This window comes from Crinia signifera, chromosome 1, assembly GCF_055691185.1.
Source record: "Crinia signifera chromosome 1, ASM5569118v1, whole genome shotgun sequence".
In the NCBI taxonomy this organism is placed as follows: Eukaryota; Metazoa; Chordata; class Amphibia; order Anura; family Myobatrachidae; genus Crinia; species Crinia signifera.
Genome location: NC_139217.1, coordinates 74,395,487 through 74,413,234, shown reverse-complemented (window position 1 = coordinate 74,413,234; position 17,748 = coordinate 74,395,487). Strand labels below are relative to the sequence as shown.

Sequence of the window (17,748 nt, the reverse complement as noted above, 5' to 3'; positions counted from 1 at the left end):
CTGGGGTTTGTGCTGGGTTATATTATATACTTATATTGTACTGGTCGTGTGTTAGACAGTCAGTGTAGTGTGGTAAAGTACACAGGCACGCTGGCAGTCTGCTTTTTTTTTATATATTCTTTATTTAAATTTTTCAAGGGATTTAAAGACAGTACACGTCATTTTGACATAGTGAAACATACAGGTAACAAGGAGTACTATCAGAAATTCAAACATTGTAACAGAGTATAAGAGTGATGTAATGTTTCTTTAGCAAATAATCAATAAAATTGGCAATGGGAAAGAAAAACAACTTCCCTGAATTCTTCGGTCTAATAAAAAATTTGTGTTGGAAATCAGGAAGTTCCTTGTGTTGTATCCTCAGGAATGTTAATACATAAGTGGCAGTCTGCTTTTAATTTATTTTTTCCATTGTGTTGTGTGGTGTGCTGCACTGCAATCCAATACACCATATACTACTTTCAGAACAAGTTCCCTGTGTGAATGTTCTGCCTCCACGTCGTGTTATACAAGCCCCGTCCATAAAAAAAAAATACAATATAAAAATAATTTTTGCTTTTCTTTATTTGTTTGGTGTATACTGCACCCCAATAGTATACACCATAAGTTCCATGTGTGATTGTTCTGCCTCCACGCAGCGTTATATAAGTTGCACATTACCAAAAAATAGCAGTAAAAATATAAAACTATTTTTCTCTTTATTGTTTGTGTGTACTGCACCCATACTATACTGTCAGAAATTCCAGCCAGCTTGCTGCAGACCTTATCCAAAATTGAATGAAAACAACATTGTGAGCTGTAAAGTGGTCAAAATTGTCTGGAAAGGGCTGGGAATTAAGGTTGTTGAGGTTGTAGGGACCAAAAAACGAAAAAAATTACGTGATTTGGGAGTTTTTTGACCATTTTTGAAAAAAATCCAAATCTTTTCACCGCCGCTTGACAAAGCCAAATCCAAATCCTGGCGATGAATCCAAATCCAAATCTTTGGCCCCGGCGCTCATCTCTACTATGTACGGAGCTTCATGCAAATCAGAATAAGGCCCCTTGTACACAGGTAGCATTTGTTTTCTGTGTTAAATTTGGCAGAATGTTGGTTGGGTGTTATTGCCAAACTTGTGTAAGTAGCAAAGTTGAGATCTGCAGCAGGTCCCACAATTATTTATCTGTAGTACAGACCAGGGTTGCCTACATTCTGACTGCCCTATCCAGGAGAGGGCAGCCAGTTTAGTGAGGCCGGGGGTGGGTCCACTTACGGAAAGGGGCAGGATGGGGCAGGGCTGCTGATGTGACAAAATGTTTGGGGGAGTGGGACACTACGTGCATTTCGGAAACTTGCCTCTCTTTCCAAGGGCCAGGAGGGGGACCCGATTTCCGGGACCCGCCTGGCCATTCCAGGTGGGTAGGCAACCCTGGTACAAACAGTGGTGGATTTAGTGGTCACACCAGCTCTAGGCACAACATTATCTGTCACCCAGTTCAGGTTGAAGCCTCTTAACTGCCAAAAGCAACATTAACCTCAACACCTCCACAATTTACTGACCACTGCCTCTACCTCACTAGTTATAAAAAAAAAAGTCATATTGATAAATAAAATCACCTGGCCTCATCTAGTCATCAGCCTAGCAAGGTTCTCATCACTCCAAACCCCACCCTCCCCCCCAACCGCCACCCTCCACCCCACCAAGTGTCACCCCATGGCAGGTGCCTAGGGGCAAATCTGGAATAGAGCACCATAATCATCAAATCTCACACAGTACAAATTAAGGAATATCGACAGAGACCAAGCCTAATTTATCTCCTTGGGGAGTGGGGTGGAGTTAAATAATTAAAATGAAAAACACATATAGCTCAGGGCATACATTAATAGTGGTTAATGAAATATGGCTAATAAACAGAGAAATCCAGCAATAAATCCCTCACTTTATAGATAGAGAAGATGAATATTTCTAATATAACTGTTCAACATGTCTGGACAAAACCTCAGCCCCATAACTCTGACACTTTTACATCAATCTTGCCATGACCTTACTGGAATGTAAAGCATTTATATCTATACGGTGCATACTGTATGTCCCAAGACTGTATTTCTCTGGGATCTCCCTAAAAGTACTGTAAAGGCCGGTGCAGTGGCGTAACTACAGTGGGTGCAGTTGCTATGGGGCCCGGCAGCTGGGGGGGGGGCCCGCGGGCCCAGCATGCTACCCCCTGCACCATAAAGATGTTTTTTCATTTTTCCATATAATGGTGTTGCGGCCAGCCAGGGAGCAGCGTCAGCTCACTGCTAATATCTACTGCGGGAGGCTGTGTGACTGCTGACAATCAGCGTGAACGGCGGGGGTCCGGGTCATGCAGATGCCGGCCACGGTGATGGCAGACAGATGGGGATGGAGTCCGGACGTCTGCTGTGCGAGGGGGCAGGTCAATTGAAGCTGATGCATGTGCGCCATTGTGCAGGGGGGGGGGGGGAGTCGCGGGTCAGGTGGTGGCGGCTGCGGCCAGCGGGGATTTATGAGGGACCGCGATGCTGATGCCGGGCAGAGACCTGGGCAGGGGGGGGGGGGGAGTCCAGGAGACGCTGATGTCAGGGGGGTGGCCAGCGGGGAGTTAAGGGGGACCGCAGCTCTAATGTTGGGCACTGTCCGGTGGAGGGGCTGCTTGACCGCTGATCCCACGTAGCGGCATTCCGGGGTGATGTCCTGGTGGCCAGGGCAGGCAGGGTATTCAACAGTCAGGGGGCCAGTTGAGATGAGGTCAGGTGGTATCTCTATCCTGGTCTGACAACATGGCCAGAGAGAGCCTGACAGCCAGGATAATTTAGAAGAGCAACTGCAGGCAGTCTGAGGTGAGTAAATGTGTTTATGTAATTACCCCACTTGTACTGTACGTATCATTTCAAATAATTTATCATCTGTATGTAAATAGTGCTTATTGGTGTTGGTTACTAGAGTGTGACTGCCACCCAGAATCACACTATCCTCTCTCCCTACCCCTTAGTGTCTCCCTCCCCACCATCTAACATCTCTCCCCACTGGCTAGCGTCTCTGTATCCCCTCCCCACCGTCTCGCGTCTCTGTATCCCCTCCCCACCGTCTAGCGTCTCTGTATCTCCTCCCCACCGTCTAGCGTCTCTGTATCCCCTCCCAACCGTCTAGCGTCTCTGCATCCCCTTCCCACCGCCTAGCGTCACTGTATCCCCTCCCCACCATCGCGCGTCTCTGTATCCCCTCCCTACCACCTTTTATCTATCTCCTCCCTATTGTCCTGCATCTCTGTGTAGTGGGAAAGGGGTGAGCCTGCAGTGCAGAGGATGTTTTTTTTTTTTTTTTTTTTTAGTGTAGGCCTATGTGTTTTTTTCATGGGGGGGGCCCTTTTAAGAGTTTGCTATGGGGCCCACAAAGCTCTAGTTACGCCTCTGGGCCGGTGTATCCAGTAATAAACACAAGCAGGCCTAAGGTTGGAGAACAGAGCTGCATGGAAGCACAGGAAAAGTTCCTGAGTACGAAACAGCACGTTTGTGCAAAGTCCCGCCATTGTAATGCCCCAGCTTTTGGTTTGATATTCTGCACGGCATTTCCCCAAAAATGTTTTTAAATGAATCAAATTTTTTCCTTTTATTTTACTTAACTAAGAATTGAGACTGGGAGTTCTATTAAAGATGGGATGTTACCCAGAGCAACCAATAAGAATATACTTATTTATTTAGCACCTTCTAAAAGATAATAGAATCTGGTTGGTTGCTATAGGCCATCTTCGTAAATTTACCCCTAAAGGCCCATACACACTGGGCGACTTTGAGCTGAAAGTTGCTCAAAACAGCATGTTTGAGCGGCTTTCAGCTTAAAGCCGCCCAGTGTGTACGCCCTGGCGGTGAGTGCTACTGCACGCTCCCGCATCATCGCCGGGAAAGCTGCTCATCTGCTGGTAATAGAGGGTGGCTTTGCATAGCCTCCCCCCGCTGATGGTGCCGGGGAAGGGGAAAGTCCCTCAGGGTGTATGCACTGAGCGGCTTTCTCCCCAGCGATGATAGCGCTCATTGCTGTCCATACACGCTGGGCATAGTCGCCCATAGTCGCCCAGTGTGTATGAACTTTAAATCTATCAATGGCATTTGATTTGCATTTTGTCACTTAACACTAGTTTGAAAAAAGTTGATGCACCATTGCAATTATCCCCCTCAAGCTATCACATTATTTTATGAAACATTATACAATATGGAAATTTTACTTGCAGACTGTATTATATTACTTTCTTTCTTCATATCATTTAGAAGTTTATGTTCTGTATTGCATCTACTTTCAACAACTGTGACATATTGGTGTCAAAGTGGACACATGAGCAGGTGGACCCCTAATTAGTGCACCACTTTGCTAGCCAAGCTCTGCACCCAATTGGATTCCACGTGAATTGTAAAATATAGAAAAAAGTTTAAAAAAATGACAAAAGTTTGAAAAACGAATGTTGATCTTAATATGCAGTTATAACTCCGATTCTGAAAAAACTGAATTCTGACCCAAGCTCTCTCATAAACTACATTCCCATCTCTCAACTTCCATGCACCTCCAAACTACTTGAAAGACTTGCCTATACTCGCCTCACACACTTTCTTAACTCGCACAACTTACTGGACCCGCTTCAGTCATGCTGAGACAGCACTGACTAAAGTTGTGAATGATCTGGTCACTGCCAAGTCTAGAGGCCACTATTCACTAATAATTATTCTAGATCTCTCTGCTGCTTTTGACACTGTTGGTTCTTATCCTACCTATCTAACTGCTCCTTTAGTGTTCGTTTCTCTGATTCTACCTCCTCTTCGCTACCTCTTTCAGGGTTCAGTTTTAGGTCCTCTGCTTTTCTCAATCTATACCTCATCTCTTGCCAAACTAATCAGCTCTTTTGGATTTCCATATCATCTGTATGCGAATGATACTCAGTTCTACCTATCCTCCCCTGACCTGTCCCCATCTGTATTGAGCAGTGTCTCTGAATGCCTTTCTGCTGTTTCATCCTGGATGTCATCTCGCCACCTCAAACTTAATATTTCATAGACAGAATTAATTATATTTCCACCATTAAATAGTAGGTAACAACCAGTTATCTCTATTGCTGTTGAGAAGATGACAATCACTCCTACCTCTCAAGCTCGCTGCCTAGGTGTTACACTGACTCTGAACTTTCCTTTGTACCCCACATTCAATCTGTCTCAAAATCATGCCACATGCACCTAAAAAACATATTCAATATTCGCCCTTACCGTCATCGTCTGCAAAGCTACTCTGTCAGTCACTTCATTGGTTACCTGTATTCTACCGTATTCAATACAAAATTATTTTACTTACACACAAAGTCTTAAACCAAACTACACCAACATACATATCTTCTCTTATCTCAAAATATCTTCCAAGCTGAACTCTACGCTCCTCCCAAGATCTGCATCTCTCATCCACACTCATTACTCGCTCCCATTCCCGATTGCAGGACTTTCTTCGGGCTGCACCCACTCTGTGGAATGCCCTCCCAAGCACAATTAGACTCTCCCCCAGTCTCCAAACCTATAAACGTTCCCTGAAAACTCATCTCTTCAGGCAAGCTTATCAAATTCCAGAAACAGTCACGGAACCTTGCATTCTGGTGGAATCGATGCAATAAAGTATACAGTATATATTCTCATGTATCAATGCCTATTTCTCTATAGATTGTAAGCTTGCGAGCAGGGCCCTCCTACCTTTTGACTGTCTGTAAATACCCTGTTTGTTGTGACACTGTCTCCTTTTGTAAAGTGCAACAGAATATGCTGTGCTATATTAGAAACTGTTAATAAATAAATAATAAATAAATATGTTGTTGAACTATTCAACCTAGACATTGTCAGTCAGCCATCCGGATACCAAATGTTATGTAAATGGGCCCTTTAAACTTTAAAATCCACATAGCATGAGAGGCAAAAGGAGAAGAGAAGACTAGTCTAAGAGACATCAGAGCTAGTACTGTACCTGTAAAAGTCATACTGTTCAACTACAGGGTAATAGTCCCGGACATACATTTCACTCAGCGTTAGATATGCCGTTAGGTTGGATATTATATGTAGGACTGGGATCATTTTGGAAAAATGAGTGATATTTGCTCCAATGGATTCCAGAATGTTCTTCACATCTACAAAAAATATATAGAAAACGCTCATCATTTATGATCAGTGCTGGACACTTTTAGGTATCCCAGATGTAGTTGAACTACAAACCCAAGACGGGAATGCTGGGAGATGTAGTTCACCAACAAGATGGAGATCCAAGGGCTGCCCATTCCTGGTATACATTTAAACTAGTATACAGTCAAATAAAATGAACTACAAAAAAAAAAAATACAGTACTGTATATCATGAAGGAGGCAAACAAGGCACAGGATGAGTCGTGAATCAAAATACAGTACACACTTTTAAATGGACGTTTGGGTGTAAAGTCAGAATTTTCTTTTCCTTCCTGACTGCATATTTCATAAACTTTTCTCTTTAACTTTTGACTTCTTCTTATCAGATTTAAGGTATTTTTTCCCTTTTGCCTGTGGGATCAGTTTTCATGTAAGAACTGTCATGGTGTGCTTGTGATGTTCAGACATGTAAGAGGTGTTTTCTTGGAGAAGTCGCCATGCTTTTTAATATTTAAACTTTGACCTAAACACATCTAGCAATCCTGAAGGCAGAGAATGTTCATAGTACTGAATGTACTTCAAACACATTTCAGGATATTGTCCTCCTTGTGTATGCAAACTGCAAAACAACATTATTACAGTAAATGGGTTTATTATTCTTAATTGCTTGAGTGGCACAGTGGTTAGCACCCAAGGGGGATCTATTCCAAATACAGAGTCGTGTTATAGTAACATTGTAGCGGAGGTTAAAAAAAAGACATATGTCCATCAAATTCAACCTTGTTTGCAGATCTAACTAATGTAGGGTACGCACCACGACGACCTGCTCACGATGCACATTGTGAGCGGGTCGTCAGTGTTTCTTCAGACCCGCTCACGATGATGCGGGGGGGCACGATCCGCTCACGATGTGCACCGTGAGCGGGTCCGATCCAATGGCGACCCGCACCCGGCAGTATGGTCGTTATTCAGATCCTACCTGCAGCAGGTAGGATCTGAATAACGACTGACCGACCCGCGGGACCGCGCATCGGATCGGTATTGGTCCACACCAGGACAGAAAAGGGCCCAATCACCACACAATCTACATCCAATTGGTCGGAATTGGATCTAGATTGAGGGGATCGGGCCCTAGTCGTCCTGGTGTGCACCAGGCATCAGATGTATTGCCTAGCTGTGATACCCCCTTGTAATATAATCTACTTATTGTAACTTTGGTCTAAATACCGATTATGGTTGTACCCAGTGGCGGAACTACGGAGGGTGCAGGGGGTGCAGCTGCTATGGGGCCCGGCGGCTGGGGGGGCCTGATGGACAGCTAGCACTCCCCTGCACTGTGCTAAGATATTTTATTATTTTTTGAGGGAGCCACAGCTGCCGCATCTGCCTGTGTGAAGCTGCTAGCTGGAGGGAAACAAGAAGCTGAACGGGGGGCGGGACATGAGTCCGGAAGAAACTTTGTGGGAGAGATTGTCTGCTGCGCTGCTGCCTACTGCCTAGCTCTGGCACGCTGACGCAGGCAGTGGGGACTGACAGTGCGGGGCGGCAGAGGGAGGAATCCTGCCTGGCAGTGAAGTATGGTGGTCAGTGGCTGTGTTTAGAGACACACAGCCGCTCACCACAGCCACCACCTCCCCCAGCCTCACGCTGCCGCTTATACTCTCCCCACCGTTTACACCCTCTGCGGTCCCCGGCAAAACTCCCCGTGCCCCCCACCAGTGAAACAAACTAAGTATAGTGATAGCGCAGCAGCATTTGAAATCTGCCGTTGTCCGTGAACTAATCACTGCTCACGGATCAGCAGGCTGATTGGCTGCTGATCCGTGAGCTGTGATTTACTTCAGGAGAGCGGCAAATTCAAAATTCCGCAGCACTGCTTGAGGCTAGAGCAGACAGTACTAGGGGGGAGTAGCAGCGCCCCCCCCCCCCCCATGCCCAGCAGTATAGTGACGGTGCGCAGATCTCTCATACTCCAGCACCTGTGATGCAGAGAGGAGCAGCGTGGGACAGAATAAGAAAGAATATTGGTAAGTTTGTAATTGTCGCGTAATGTGTATTGGGCTTTGCGGTGCGTTGTGTAATGTGTAATGGACCTTGTGGTGTGTCGCGTAATGTGTATTGGGCTTTGCGGTGCGTCGCATAATGTGTAATGGGCCTTGCGGTGTGTGGCGTAATGTGTATTGGGCTTTGTGGTGTGTCGCGTAATGGGCTTTGCGGTGTGTGGCGTAATGTGCCTTGCGGTGTGTTGTTTAATGTGTATTGGGCTTTGTGGTGTGTCGCATAATGGGCTTTGCGGTGTGGCGTAATGTGTATTGGGCTTTGCGTTGTATCGCTTTATGTGTAATGGGCTTTGCGGTGTGTCGCGTAATGTGTATTGGGCTTTGCGGTGTGACGCGTAATGTGTATTGGGCTTTGCGGTGTGACGCGTAATGTGTATTGGGCTTTGCGGTGTGATGCATAATGTGTAATGGGCCTTGCAGTGTGTCGCGTAATGTGTATTGGGCTTTGCGGTGTGTAGCGTAATGGGCTTTGCGGTGTGTGGCGTAATGTGTATTGGGCTTTGCGTTGTATCGCTTAATGTGTAATGGGCTTTGCGGTGTGTCGTGTAATGTGTATTGGGCTTTGCGGTGTTGCGCGTAATGTGTATTGGGCTTTGCGGTGTTGCGCGTAATGTGTATTGGGCTTTGCGGTGTGACACGTAATGTGTATTGGGGATTGCGGTGTGTCGCATAATGTGTATTGGGCTTTGCGGTGTGTCGCATAATGTGTATTGGGCTTTGCGGTGTGTCGCATAATGTGTATTGGGCTTTGGGGTGGGTCGTGCAATGTGTAATGGGCTTTGCGGTGGGTCGTGTAATGTTTAATGGCATTGCGGTGTGTCACATAATGTGTGAGGGGCATTACCCTTTGAGGCGAGGCCACACACCTTCTCATATAATGTGTGCATTCTTTATTTTTAAAGTATCTATTGGAGGGGCACATTGTTACTGTTCCCACTGATGATGGTCACAAACGGTGTGTTTTAGTAGAGACCTGAGTTAGGGGGGCCCCATTATAAATTTTGCTATGGGGCCCACAAAGTTCTAGTTACGCCTCTGGTTGTACCCTGGATGTTTTTTTCCAGTAAATGTTTGTCCAACCTTATTTTAAATGTATTTAATTTGTCTGCCCATACTACCTCCTCTGGAAGGGAGTTCTGTACCCTTACTGCCCTCAAAACAAACAGGGTACGGGATAGTTCGTTATATTGCTCCTGATATATATGTACATATTTGTCCTTTTAAATGCCTCTTTTCTTGTGTAAACATTCCTAGTTTGGTCAATCTTTTGTCAAAGGTTAACGACTCGATCCCTTTTATTAGTTTGGTAGCCCTTCTCTGGACTTTTTCGAGCTCTACAGTATATTGTCCTTTCTGTAGTGTGCAGCCCAGAATTGGGCCTAATTCAATCAATACCTTATAGACTGGTATAATTACATTATCTTCTCTAGTTTCCATTATTTTTTTATACAAGCTAGTATTCTGTTGGCCTTATTGACACTGAGCACTGCACCAGAGTTTTTTGCCGATTTGGACTACTGGGTTTTTTCTAATTCTGATTTGCCTAAAATTATCCCATTTAGTTTATAAGTCGCACCCTGGTTGTGTCTCCCAAGTGTATAACCTTACATTTATCAACATTGAACCTCATTTTCCATTTATCTGCCCACTCATTTAGTTTGTTTAAATCTCTCTGTAGCGTGGAGACATATATATATATATATATATATATATATATATATATATATTGGGTTATACAGTATGTAGGAAAGTCAGAATAGAATGATGTTTTTGTACAGTGCTTCGTAATATGTTGGCACTATATAAATAATGGTTATTACTACTTGAAGAAGTAAGTTAGTTTGCAATCTATAAATAATGGACACAATTTAGGGTCATCCACACCCTATGCAACACATAGTAAGCCTGATTCTGAGTTGGGAGTAAACGAAAAAGAGAAGTCAATTTACACCTGAACCAAACTATGTTGCATTGCAAGTGATGCAAGTGATGCAAATACATTTTTTTTTCATGTAGGGTAAATACTGGATGCTTTTGCATGCAGCCCACAAATCATGGCCAGCTTTATTTTTACATTGCTATTCACATTTTGTTTTCGATACCCAATCTCAAATCTAAATTTATCTGCACATTTTAAATTGGTTTTGTCGAGATGCAGTTACTTGGTCTGTATTTTTATTTACTCCCATCTCAAAATCAGCCACACAGTTAGTAATCTAGAAGAAAGAAAATTCTGACTTTAGGTATGGAAGAAACACACTGCCGCCTGTGAAGAGATAACATCTAGGAAAGACTTACAGGGAATGGCTGAGTTATAATTCCAAAAACAGGTCCAAAGAGATTTTTGTTAATAATGGAAAACAAAACATGTGATTAGTCATGAACGGCTAAACATGCCGACTTTACAGTAAAGCTGGCCATACACTTAAAGATTTAGGGGGATATTCAATATGGGTTTCCGACTTTGGGAATGTCCTGATATCCGGAATCCTGAGCTGTTTCAGTTTGATCCGACAGTAACTCGATAGCCGGAAATCAAAGTTCCGGCTGTTGAGCGTCGGAAAGTCTGTAGATTGTCAAAAACGGCTGTGAATTGTCGAAAAAAATCTGTGAATTCGACAATCCGCGTCCATTTCTGACAAAACAGATTTAAACAAAGTTGGATCTGATTCCATTCAATGTTGTCACTAGCAACAGCATTGAATAGGTGATTTATTGTCAGATCTGGCTGGTTGGAACAAAAATCTGCTATACTGTAAATTACCAGATTTTGGTTCCAACCAGCCAGATCTGACTATAAATATTTAGATGTATGGCCATCTTAAGCATCTAAAAACAATTAAAACCTTTCAGACATTCATACTAACCTCATGGCAAAGTGAAATATTGTGTGTCCTTATTGTCATAGGTAGAATTAGAGATTTACAGAATAGATTGATTTTCGATTTTGCTTCACCATTCTGTATTTGTAAATTCCTATTTGGTAAGTTATAGTTTACAGATACAGACAACACAGATAAATGTTGGTGTCAGGGCCGCGGACAGGGGGGTGCCAGGGGTACAGCTGCCCACAGTGGCACGGCACCACCCCCCCCAAACCCACACAATGCATCCCCCACCCGGCGCCGAGCCTAGGATACAGAGGGGCTCGGCGCTCTGCAGGCTGCACTGTGCAGTGAGTGCTCCGAGTCCCGACTCCCGACATGAAGGAGGGAGAAGATGCTGCGCTGCCACTGCTTGAGCCTGGGAGATGTTGCGCCACCGCCACCGCTGGTAAGTAATAGTAATTGGGGGGGGGTAGGGGGAGGCAGGTGCCGGCATTGGGGGGGGGGGTGCTGGCGTGCTTCCCTCAGCACACAGCGATCTGTGATCAGCCTGTGGGTTATTAGACACACATTTCTGATCATAAAAGTCTACACCAGGCTTTGCTCTACTTGTCAGGAGACAAGAATCACAGGAGTAGGTGAAACAGGGGGAACCCCTTCATCAATCCCTTATTGATTGGGGATACAGTTACCTCTGCTCATTGATCACGGTAATTGAATAATAATAGGGTGTGATTTTAATGAACCAGCATGATCTTGAACCATGGTTTTGCATGATCACAATGTGGATGTGCCTTTTCAGTTATTGCCACTTTAAATCTACAGACTTAAAATCACAGTTTAATACATAGACTCTACCTCCAAAAGCTAGAACAAATGATTTGTTTTGGTACTAATATACCTTTCTAATACATAAAGTATAGTAGATGTCAAGTATTTAAAGATGTCAATATTAAATAAATGCTCACCTTCCTCTATATTTTTGGTTTGGTTGTGTACCATTTCCGGAGTGCTATTGAAAGCAGCATAACCCTATGCAAATGAAACAAAAAAAAATATATTTAAAATAGAGAAGCTTTAAATCAACAATCATCAGTGCTTTAGAACTTGGAGCTGAGCTTGAGGACTCAAAGGAAGATTTGTAACAAAAATTAATGTTAGGATGGACCAGATACAATATTAGAAACTGCTTTACAGTGTTAATTTCGTTAGGGATTTTCAATTTAGTTTTAGTCTTAGTCACTTTCCTAAAATTTGACTAAATGAAATGTCATATTTTGGTCAATTTTTTTAATTTGGTCTTAGTCAACTTTTAGTCAGTGGATCTTGATGAACATTTTCGGCTAATTTTAGTCATTGATTTAGTCATACTGTAGCTTTTCAGTTTACTGATACTGTAATGAATTTTGCTGAAGATCATTTCTCTATCACTCCATTCAATATTTTGTATACCTTTCACTATGTGTTTAGTAATCTAGGTATCAAACAAGTGCAACAAAAATGCTATTTCCTTCACAGCAGGTCACTTGTTTTCTGCAACTATCAATCCAAGAATACAATTTTTTTTTATTCAAATTTGAATTCAGATAATTAAAGAAAAATACAACCTGCCTGATAAAAGTAAGTAGAAGTAGTAGTACTACAGTGCTAGTCTACTGCAAAATAAAATAAATCCCAAAAATCAATCACTCAAAAAATGCGGAGTCCTGACGAAAATGATACAGCATTTTTGTCTAGTCAATTTTAGTCATAACATCAAGGACAAATATTTAGTCAACATTTTCTTTATTAAAAAAATCCTATTTTCATTATTGTCACATTATAGTCACAGAAAAAACCTTTGTTGACAAATAGTTTTATTCTAAATTTTCAGCTATGAAATTAACACTGCTGCTTTGAAATTACAATTTAATATAGTCTGGCTAGTTTTCATTGCCCTTTACAAATGCTTAATATAGGTATAATTGTCTCTACCACAGGTTCATAGAAGAACAGGAAAACCTAAAATTAACCCCATCCCAACTTCTTAAAAAAAATGCATTTACAATAAATTTAAATAATATTGATTAAAGTTTGACTTTATTAAAAAATAAAATACTGTATACATATACAGATGTACTGAATTTAGGGCGATTTATTAACTACAGTAGATTTCAAATTTCAAGTCAGAACACAAGAACAATAAATCAGAAATATGTAAGGCTTCCTGACAGTTGGAGGCCCATGGAAATCTCATTTTCCTCACCGGTATAGTAGGGCCTGACCATAATACAGTATAGTGAATGTCAGTGTAGAACCAGTGTAACAGACAAATGTAAAGAAAACTATGGACCTTATTCTGGTTGGTGCGGTAATGTCCGCGTGCGGTCGGTCCGCCGATGTTTTGTGTCTGCGCATGTGCAGAGGCGTCTCTGCGCATGTGCGAATGGGACGCACGTCCAAATTCCGCATGAAATGTGTACACTACGAACAGGGGGTGGAGAGGGGCGTGAAGGGCTGTTTGGGCTCATTACCATATGTTTACACCCCGCGTTTCATGGGCGTTCCCATGAAAATGCTGGGCGTACGTATGGTAATGCGGTCGTGACGCACGTGTAGGGGGCGGACATATGACATTGCCGGATGTCAGCTGCCCGCCCAGATCCCTGCTTTTGCACAGAGAAATGCCCGAGTGGTCTGAGGTTGCGGGAGCTGCCTGACCACTCGGTCCTGCATTCGAAGGTCTGCGACCATCGAATGATGGGGGAGGTTCCCTGAGATGGAGGAGGTGTATTCATGAGAAATACACTTGCGGTCCGTTCGGACAGCTTCTTACCGCATTCGGACGGAGTGAGCGATCCGTACGAAAGGCGGGGTTTAGGACGCACGGTCCTGGCCGCATATTCGGCTCCGTCCGCAAAGACCAGAATAAGGCCCTATGTTAGTATTAACCTCAAAGATTATCTGTTTGCTTACCCACTTTAACCATAGTGGTTAACCATATATATATACTGTACATTCTTTTGTAACATGTAAACAGTAATCCCTAAGGGTATAAGGCCAAAATAATATGTTTTCTTCTTGGTTTAACATTAAAAATTATCCAAATTAGGAGACACATCTTTTGGTACTATATATTCTAACTGTAGCATAATAATTTAGTTTCATATTGAATGCATGAAAAGTCAAATTTAGTTTCAGGCAAAACTAAACAACTGACAATAATAATTAAAAAAATACATTAAAAACATTTTAAAATGCCTAAGACCCTCCTGTCTCTCTCGACTAATCTATGTAAATGTTATATCTACTGCACCTCCTTAAGGAACCTTAAAATGCTTTATATGATGGCTAGATGAAAAATATGGGACAAATACAATTCAATATGTTATGTATTAATTGAACCTTATATCATATACGACAATATGTTTTGTTATAACATGTATATGTTTTTAATAAAACAAAGTAATTCAAATACCTTAAGCATTGCTCACCTTACCTTTTGCACCAAGTTGCTGAGATCAGTTTTGAGAACATTGTTCAATTTATGCAGATACTGGCTTGTGTCTGGTAACTAAGGAAAACAATATTAGAGTACATGTATTATTTATAATGGAATTATTTTAGGAACATAAATGACAGAAATTACTTAAAACAAGCAATACAGATCAAGACAGGTGTTGGGCTGAAAAAAGACCTTCCACACCAGTGTTTGGTATTCTTCTTAATCTGACATCCAAAGTATTGGCCAGTGTTATCCCTGCTGTATAGTATTATGCTCAATAACTTCAGAATTAACTAGAATATTCCACAGTCTCATCCCCAGTAGCCTACTAATACAGTAGTTCACACCATCACAGTGCCTACTAGCGCCCAAACACATAGGATACCCTCTATTGCGTCTGGTAATACCAAGCATTATCCAGCACTGCCAAGAAAAAGCTGACAGTTATGCCTTGCAGTTTCACAATATTCCGCCAGTATCATTCTGCAAGCCATAGTATTACCAGCATTCCCCATAACAATAACCATGTAACCTTAAACTATTTTTAAATGATTGCTTTCCAGAGGCGGATTTTCCAAAAAGCAACCTAGGTGCCACCCTAGGGCCCAGCAAGTCCCAATGGGCCCCACAAAAATACCCTGGCCATCCAAAACATTCCCTGAAGAGCATTGCGCAACTACCTCTTGGACCTGCCCACACCACCAGTTTCTTTGATGTTCTTTGATACTGTAGGATCAAAAATGCTTAAGACACACAAATGGTTTCAACCACTGTATGTGGGCAGTCAGTTGACTGTAAATGGGACACCGGTATTAAACCTGTTTCCAAAAGAGCTAGAGCCTGATTCAGATTTGTAGACAATGCCGATATTCACGCAGCTGAGTATTTATCGGTAGACTGTGCATGGTCCAAGGTACTCTATTGATGCCACCTGCAATCAGCAGCAAAAATATAGTGCTATGGAAAGTTGGAGGGAGGCGGACCCCAAACCAGTGTCTTGCGTAGGGCCCAATGAGGTCTAAATCCACCTCTGTAGCTATCTAAATAATAAACAGTGCTCTGCAGTGAAGAATGTACAAGCAGTACATTTCTTAGGTAGAAAATCCAAAGGACCATGATAGGCGATCAGATGCCTTATTGGTGTGTAACCCCAAAACACCGGAGGGTATTTTACCAGCATTGATTTGGTGGATTAAAGCTTTGGTAGGTCTATTATTTTCGAAGACCTGATGAGTAAGCCTACTTGACCTGGATGTAAGAAAGAGGTCAGCATTCTATTCAGACTTGATCGGGGAGGTTAGTATTGATCAGGGAAATGTGATAATAGTTTGGGCAGAGAGATTGGTCCTTACCTATTTTGAGCAGTGACGTCATTTATTTTTAATTTTTTTGTAATTTAAGGAAAGACTATCCAAAACACTTTTCTTATGCGGTCAATGAGAGCTCTTTATTCCCAGCCCTGGTCAGCTATCACACCAAATGGTTTGCACTCCCTCAGTTTTTTCTGGGAAATGGGGTGAGGCAAAGCCGTCCCCTCTCACAGCTTCTCTTCGCGCTCTGTAAAGAACCCTTTGTGGCCAGAATCAGAGCCAACCCGAACATCGGAGGCAAGTGGGAAAGTACCTGCTATAAACTGTCTCTTTTTTCAGATGATATGTTCCTCACTTGGACCAACCCATTAGTGCATTTCCTGATTTCCAGTCAGAATTAGAGTCCTATGGCTACAGGGGGCTACAATAGTTTAATATCTGAAACTTTAGCTCTCTGTGGGCAAGATGTACTAAGCCTTGAAAAGTGATAAAGTGGAGAGGGAAAAAGTACCAGCCAAAAAGCTCCAAACTGCAATGTTACAGGCTGGGTTTGAAAAATGAATGTTAGGGGCTGGTTGATTGGTCATTTATTATTTTCCAACTCATCGCTTTTCAAAGCTTAGTACATCTGGCCTTAAGTGTTTTCTCGGTACAATCTACACTTACTGCGAACTTCAACTTCATTTGGCGCCTCAATAACCAAGTATTTCTCTTATATATTTTTTGTTTAGTTCTCTTACCGTACTGAAGTTTGCATTGACCTTCAGCTGAGATAGAGAAGTCTTGATTTTATTGCAGTACATTAATGCTATGTTGGTGAAACATGCTGGGTCACTTAGTGTGCTGTTTAGCTGTAACTTGGCATCTGTGAGGTTTGCGTTTAGCCTGTCCATTGCCTCTTGAAGGACTTCCACAGACACACTGACATTCTCTAGAGCTTCTTTAGTCTCTTTGATTGCTGGGAACATAAAACAAACATGTATAAACCAAAAATACAAGTTGGAAACATAGAAACTATGGCAAAATCTTAAAATTGCCCAATGAAAGGTTTGTTCCATCCAAATACATTCAATTAAACAACACATACTGTGGTACCATTTCCGTCTCATCACTCTAATGTTTGGTACATATTCACTGTTCACCGTAACAGTTTGTTTACATGAAATGAGTGATGCTTGTTTGCCATGGCAACTTCCAGGTGGTTGTCTCAAAGCAAACAAGGTCCGCTTCCTTTGAAAATTAGATCCACAGCACAAATGCCATGTTGTCTCTTGCTGAGCGGTCATGTGCCTGTGACCATCCTTACACACATTCCTGCATGCATGGCCAAGAGGGTGCTTGAAGCAACATTTTGATAGAAGTGCTGGCTGGACATGAGCAGGCTAACACTGGTGTGAGGTCATGTCTTGTAGGGTTTGCTATTGTAAAAATCTTCTTGATCAGGAGACTTCTCATTTTAACTGTCTTCATTGGTGACGATTGTGGCTTTGTCATAAGTTTCATTGGTATTCCTTATGTAATGTCAAGGGGCGGGGGGGGGGGGGGAATTAAGGCCTCATTTATTTCATGCTAGTTAGCTATCACCCGTCCTGATATGCTGTGGGGGGTAAAGTTCTTAAGGTGCCTGCCAGATGACTGTGCCAATGTAACTTATTGATGGAACCATTGCTTTATGTACATTGTGCTACAGTGCCAGCTGGGCAGCCTACAGCCAAAGTATCCTTCACACGCCACAAGCATTAGAACATACATGCCAGTTGTATAACCTTCATTGCATGTAGGTGTGCAGTATAGCAGGGGACTCAAAGAGCACCCATACATTAAACATAGGGCATTAAAAGGGGAGCTACGTATGTATTAGCCTAGGGCACCTGAAACCTTTAATCAGACCCTGTAAAAATGTGACACAATAAATTCAGTCTCCACCT

General features: G+C 42.6%; 1 protein-coding gene across 14 annotated transcripts in view; it reads right to left on the bottom strand.

The window, feature by feature from the left end:
* PROM1 (prominin 1) overlaps positions 1-17,748 on the bottom strand; it is a 179,075-nt gene that overhangs the window by 55,756 nt on the left and 105,571 nt on the right. For all 14 annotated transcript variants that reach the window (XR_014464771.1, XR_014464862.1, XR_014465005.1 and 11 more), the window contains 4 exons: positions 16,561-16,778; positions 14,505-14,579; positions 11,995-12,058; positions 5,991-6,150 (listed from right to left, as the gene is read on the bottom strand). Coding sequence is in view for 11 of the 14 variants with exons in the window: in XM_083163594.1 (XP_083019720.1) it covers positions 5,991-6,150; positions 11,995-12,058; positions 14,505-14,579; positions 16,561-16,778 (517 nt within the window). In the remaining 3 variants the exon portion in view is untranslated. The remainder of the gene's footprint in view (positions 1-5,990; positions 6,151-11,994; positions 12,059-14,504; positions 14,580-16,560; positions 16,779-17,748) is intronic.